Source organism: Prunus avium, chromosome 3, assembly GCF_965620075.1.
Source record: "Prunus avium chromosome 3, drPruAviu1.hap1.1, whole genome shotgun sequence".
NCBI classification, from domain to species: Eukaryota; Viridiplantae; Streptophyta; class Magnoliopsida; order Rosales; family Rosaceae; genus Prunus; species Prunus avium.
In genome coordinates, this window is record NC_142286.1 from 27961790 (window position 1) to 27968512 (window position 6723).

Here is a 6723-nt window from a genome sequence, read left to right on the forward strand (position 1 = left end):
CAAAACTATCTTTGTAATATATGATTTGTCTTTTGCCCATTTCCTTACCAATTCAATTCATCCAAAAATAATCTTTCTATTTTTCACATTATGTTGATATTTCAGGCAAACAGTTTCCGACCAGAAATAATAAAATAAAATTAAAAGCATATTGCGACGGTGAACATATCCATGCAAACAGTGGTATAATAACCACATAGCCGAAAACACATGTAAAAGGATCCAATGCAAGACTCTAGAGCCAGTGTCTTCAAGCCAAAGATTAGCTAATACATCCATTGTTGAGTTCCATTTCATCCATTTGTGATATAAGAAACTAGATTTCCTTGACAAAATAGAATACAGATGCCTGCAGGGCATATCAGCGTTTGAACTATTAATGCGTGACTTTTACTCTCAACACACTTTCTCACTTATGGTGTTTATTGAGCCTAATACGTAGACAGACAACGTATTGCTATTGGGTGAAGTTGTGGTGCTTGTGTGGCCGTTGTGATACCATGTTAACTTTTAAGAATTGGAACAAGTCATTTTAGTTTGTCGGTTTTACCACTTTGTAGTTTCAATTTTGTCAATTTTATCTTTGTTGTTTTCAATTTAATCCTTGTAGTTTTCAATTCGAAGCAATTCAAGGACACGTTTCAAATTTCTGTTAAATCTCTCTCAATTTCATTAACTTTGACCACTTGCCCCATGCGTAGAGGGGTATTTTGAGTCAAATTCCTCCAAATTCACCCAAATTTTAACCCAGAGATGCAAATTTTTTTCCGAAACCCTAATCCTCCATATCACACCTAAAGTGAATGGAAAGAGCTCCAGGTTGTGTTTTACCGTTAGATGGCTCGAGCGGACTGAAGTACCCCTTCATGTAATAGGGGACATGGTCAAAACTTAATGGAATTTGAAGGAATTTGACAGAAATTGAAAACTGTCCTTAAATTACTCCAAATTTAAACTACAATGATAAATTGACAAAATTTAAACTATGGGGGATCAAAATAGTAAACCGGACAAACTACAAAGACCAAAATGAGATTTTTGCCTAAAAGAAAGACTGTAATTGGTTGAGGATATTCTTCGGTATATCATATTTGGCAACATATGAACAATTTTTTTTCATTAGATGGCAGGACATTCTGTATCATTGTACGAATGGGTGGACCACTGTTCGAACTAACAAAAATCTATATGGAGTATTTAAGGGACATTGATTAAATTGACAACTTGGGAAAATTTGAAGCTACGATTTAAAAAGCTCGAGTGGGAATTTTACCTATGACCTTTTGGACTTGCACCAAAAATGGGTCAATAATATTTGAAAAAACATTTTAAACTGGGAAGAAAAAAAAAAAAAAAACAAATAGATTAGATGGCTGGCTGGCGGTAGTTCCAATATCAGCCAAACATCAGGAGTTCAGGACACAAGCAACTCTTGCTGTTTTATCTTTGTTCTCTCTTTGAACCGAATAAAGATAAAACGGTCTGACAAAGAAAAAAGCTAGCTCAAGCACTCTGGCTTTCAAGGAACGAAGTTCACTCTCACAAGGTACACATTTCTGAGTATGTTTTGAAGACTGTTAATTTTAGTTGCTTTTTTTTGCTTGCATTTGAGTTTGATGAAGAGAATATCTGTGCAATAGTATCAGGAAAAGCAAGTTTAGATTCTAGTTTTATTTATTTATTAGAATTTCATTCCAATTTGAGCAGAAAAAAAAGTTATATGGGTTTTTGAGAAATTAACAGAATTGTCTTGCATGAGTGTTAAAAACAGGTTTAATATGAGTAGAGGAGAGTTTGATAGCAGAAGAAGAATTGGGTCATTTAGAAAAGCCAACAATCTATATGAAGATAAGATTCTTGAAGCTAGTCCTTCACTGAAGAAACCAGAGATAGAATTCTCAGAGGTATATATATATATATATACATATAACTCAGCAAACTACAGCTCTTGAAACTATGGAACAACCCCATTTCACGGATGTTTTAGTTTCTTTCATTATGTAAGCATAACACCAATCTGCATTCCTTCTGATCTTTCTGTTTCTCTATCTGTGTCTGCTAATTTCCTAAGAAGTCTTCTTCAATAGCAAGAGAACTCCGTATGGCGCGCCGGGACATAGGTCGGTTCAAAGGAAACAGAACAGACACAGATTTGGTAAAAGCACAGGCAGAATCTGAGCTATATGAAGTATACAAGAGAGCCAAAGATCTCTCTTCTGAGATTGAGGAATCAAACTCCATGGCAAAGTCACATACACGAGAGATTGAAGTACTAAAGAAATCGAGAAGGCGTGGAAATAAGCGTGAAGATCAGGTGTTGGCTCTAGGGGATGTGGAGAATCAACAATATGCAGACGTGATGAGAGAATTGGAACTTGTGAGGCAGGAACTCAGCATGCTTAAGCTTGATGTGGCTTCTGTTTTAGAAGAGAAATCGCGGGCAGAGAAGCAAACTGAGGCCGCAAATACAAAGATGTTGTTTTATACAAGCTCAGTGGAAGCAATCAGGAAGGAGATTGAGGATGCCAATGAAGAGCAAGTGCTAACTGAGTTGGCCCGTATTGAAGCTTCAAGAGAATTTGCAGATATTGAAGCTGAGAGAGAAAAGGAAGCCAATCAATTCTCATTTGCAGTGGAGGAAACCAGGAAAAAAATGAAAGATGTTATTGAAGAGATTGATTCCTCCAAAGAGCTTGAAACTAAATTATCTGTCACAATGTCTGATGTGGTTATGTTACAAAATGAACTCAAGCTAGTTAAAGAAATGGACAAAAGGATTCAAAGGATTGATAGCTTGAGTCGCTCAGAACCTAGTTTTCATAGAGGAGAGGACTTGGAAGGTTCACCATTGTTACATTCAGTCACAGAAGAACTAGAGGTGGCAAAGAAAGAATTGGCCGCAGTGAAAGTAGAAGGTTTTCAGTTCATGGCCTCCATGGATATCATAAGAAATGAGCTTAAGCATTTAACAGACGAGACTGCTCGATTAAGGAAAACAGAAGAGAAATCGGATTTAACTGTTAAAAGTCTCAATTCAAAGCTTCTCAGAGCAAAAGCCAAGCTGGAAGCTGTATCTGCATCTGAAGAAAAAGCAAGATCAATGGCATCCAATCTTTCGCTCACTCTTGAAAAGCTTAAGACAGAAGCAGAGGCTGCAAGGAAAGAAAAGGAGCTTGCTTGTGAAGAGGCTGCAACCATCAAGTCAGAAATTCTGAAAATGGAAACTGAGATAGACTTGACTGAGGAAAAATTACAGGCTGCAATGGAAGAGCTTGAAACAGTCAAATCATCAGAAGCTGCAGCTCTTGAAAATCTCGAGGGACTTATCAAGGATACCATAAGAGCTAGAGCTTTTGAATCACAGAGTAGTTCTTCTATTACCATATCCAAGTTTGAATACGACTATCTGACTGGACGTGCAGCTGGGGCTGAAGAAATTGCCGATAAAAAGGCGGCAGCAGCTCAGGCATGGATTGAAGCTCTGAAGGCCAGTGAGAAGGAAATATTGATAAAGATAGACCTATCTCTTAGAGATCTCAAAGAGATGAGAGTGCAGGAAGAGCAAGTGACCTATAGAGCAGAAAGACAGGTTTCTAGAAAGAGGAGGGTTGAGGGAGAATTACAGAACTTGGGACAAAAGCGGGAGAGAAATGCAGTACACGGAAACCGACAACAAGCACAGCCTAGAAAATCCATGAAAAGTAATGGAAGCTTGACTCCATCCAGGCGAGCTAAGTTTAGAAAATCTGCTTCCCCTGGAGCTCGGAATACTTTCCCAATCCAGAAGAAAAAAAAGGTAATGCCTAATCTGGCCAAGATTTTTAGTGGTAAGAAAATTGCCAAAGAAGTGTGAGCTATTTGAAGTTTACTACATACTCATTGGCCAAGTGAATCTAGTCTATCAAATGAATAAATTACACTCACATAGTTTGAGATTTGGGAGCTTGTAGCTTTGCTTTTTTCAAATAAGTACTGCTCCATTAGCTTTTGACTTACCGCAGGCGTGTGAGATAGATGTCCGAGTGTATAGCTGTGGGCTTAGAGAGTGGCAAATTCATGTATGTAATTGTATGTTGAATGCTTTTGTGTCAATAAAAAGAAGAGGTCATTGTTGTGGTCATGCTCATTGATAAAAGTCTTATTTCAGAGGTGTTTTCGGTACGTTCTGCCTTGAAGTATTCTGAATATGCTGCTCTATTGTTGTATACAAACTGAACGTCTACCAGTGAATTTTTAGCTCAGGAAATAAATATGAGACGAAAAGAACAAAGATGAGAAAATAATAGTCTAAATGCATTATGCACATAGGTAGGAGATCAGAGGCAGGGAAAAAAAAGAAAGATAAAAACTCCTGTATCCTTTCCTGTATACTTGGTTTGTTATCTATCCACAACATATTTAATCAGAGATGGTGCCTATCAAAGTTTAGCACAAGTGAACACAAATATAAGTAGTGCACAGTAACACAGAGGTCAAAGCAGATTAATGATAACTCCAAGATTGTTTTATCCTGATCAAGGCTAGAACTGGAAGGAACTTCCAGAATTATTTTATTTAATTTTATCTGTACCTGAATTCCTAAATCACACTGACTCTCAATTTGAAACATGTTATATGATGTACACGTTTATCGTTTCCCATCACCGTAAGCTTTTGGAGTCCAAGGGGTCCTAGGTTCGAAACCTCCAAAGTCCAAGCCTTCAATTAGTGGCAGTCCTACAGCAAGGGCCAAGGGCAGGGTAGGCACTGACTAACCCAAATTTTTTCACTAAAAAAATACTTATATTTAAGCAAAGCTATTCCTACCCAACCCGTGTGATAGTGTGAACCCATGCCTACCCAGACTTGAAAGAAACCCACATGTGCTATGCCCACTCAAACTTACAAAAAAAGGGAGAAAATTACAACCAACCCACACTTGTGTTATGGGATGGCCTAGTCAAACTTAAAAAAAATAAAAAAGGGGAAGCAATATTTTTGAAAGAGGGCCCAGCCACAAAGGAAAACAACATGGTGCCCAAGGTTAAAAAACCAATCAAATTTAACAGGGTCAAAAGCAAAACACTGCTAGTGCCAAAGATAAAACAGCTAAAGGAGCTACATGAGCAAGGACATAGGCAGAGCCTAACACGTGTCCATTCCTTCCAGCTGGAAATATGGAGCTAAATGCTTGGAGAGCAGGGGAGACAAGCAATATAAGCAGTCAATTCCCTTTCGGCTGTGCAATAGTCGACTGTCCCAAATCATTTTCCTTGGCAGCTTCTTCTTGAGTCTTGACATTCTCTCTTGGCAGCATCTTCTCGTATCTAAGGCCAACAAGTATTCTTCTTATTCTCTCCTCTTTAATTATATTCTTCTATTGGGTTTTTCCTAAAATAAATGTATGCATTTTAATTTTAATTTTAATTTGAAATTAAGTATTCTAGGGTTTAATTAGGAATGAATTATAATTTGGGGGTTTTCCTCAGTTATGTCAACAATTGGTGGCTTTGGTAGAAAACTACCATTTGCTTTACAGGTTGATTTGGTTGGTGTTGACTCTTCCTGTTTCTACAGCAACAATGGAACGAGTTTTTTCATGTATGAGAATTATTAAGAATAGACTTCGGAGCACCATAGCTGATGAATTCCTTGCTGATATCCTCCACATTGAAAGAGAGTTTGCTTATAGTATCGATAATGCAGAGATAATTAAGGAATTTAAGATTTCTAAGCCTTGTAGGGTAAAGTTTTAGATTTAAATAGTTTACTTTTGTGTTGCATTGCATTTATTTGTTTTTCTTAATTTTTTTTAGCTTTTATTTATGTATAGAGATGCATATTTGAGGGTAAGGCTCATTACGTCCCGCCGACTAGGTGTATCTTTTTATTTTTATGAATGAAATTCCCTCGTATCGTTGAGTTTTTAAGATAAGTTTCGCCTACTTGACTTTTGAATCCTGGATCCGCCACTGCCTTCAATAGCCAATCCGGACCTCTGTCTCTCTACATAGAGGATGGGTGGGGGCTACACTACATGTGAGGGAGAGTGTTAACTCGATATACATTGTTGATTCATTTCCTAATTGTAGGGTCTTTAAATCCAGTGATTATCTAACAAATATTTAGATCCAATACAGATGCTAACCAAGAGTCAGATATTTGGTTAACAACTACGATATATGGACCATGTTTATGGGGAAAAAAAGGGCTTTTTTATTTTATTTGTGGTGCAAACACCAAAACATGATGAGCAGGAGAGAAGACTTACCAAGCTTGTTCTGCTCCAGTCTTCAAACTCCATGGTCTCATCATGGCTGGATTTTCCTTAAGTCAATTTGCTGGGCCATGGAGGCTCATGGGTTGGTCAAAATAAAATTGACCACACCAAATCTTTCCCTTGCACTTTCAGCGGCAATCAATACACACACAAACATCGCCTCTAATTGCGCTTAGTAACTAAAGATGGACCACGCCTCCCTGTAATGATTAGCAATCAAAGGAACCTCTTCATGGCTGACAATAAATTCAAGCATATATCCTACGCTCAAGTTTGAAGAAATGCATTTATTCATATTCGGAGATTACAACAAATCAATCACCTTCTTTGAGTGGTTTTAAGAGACAAAAAGACATTGTGTTTATATCTAATTAGCAGTAAGGAGGGCCCACAAAAAGCAACGTCTTACTTACTCTCTTAGTAGAGATTATAGTCAGCATCACCTTTTTTCTTGGTCACCACTA

The 6723-nt window shown here is 37.6% G+C and overlaps 1 protein-coding gene across 4 annotated transcripts; it reads left to right on the forward strand.

Moving 5' to 3' along the window:
* Nucleotides 1–1366: 1366 nt before the first annotated feature.
* Nucleotides 1367–4126, forward strand: PMI2 (PLASTID MOVEMENT IMPAIRED protein (DUF827)). Of its 4 annotated transcripts, none has more exons than XM_021944600.2 (3): nucleotides 1367–1546; nucleotides 1772–1904; nucleotides 2072–4126. In XM_021944600.2, exons 2-3 carry the CDS (start codon nucleotides 1779–1781, stop codon nucleotides 3851–3853), a joined length of 1908 nt encoding a protein of 635 aa, XP_021800292.2. In that variant the 5' UTR covers nucleotides 1367–1546; nucleotides 1772–1778; the 3' UTR covers nucleotides 3854–4126. The 4 variants fall into 4 exon arrangements, with proteins under 4 accessions (XP_021800292.2, XP_088105986.1, XP_088105987.1 ...); XM_088249859.1 differs by having other exon boundaries at nucleotides 1370–1546; nucleotides 2075–4126; XM_088249860.1 differs by lacking the exon at nucleotides 1772–1904 and having other exon boundaries at nucleotides 1368–1546.
* Nucleotides 4127–6723: the final 2597 nt, after the last annotated feature.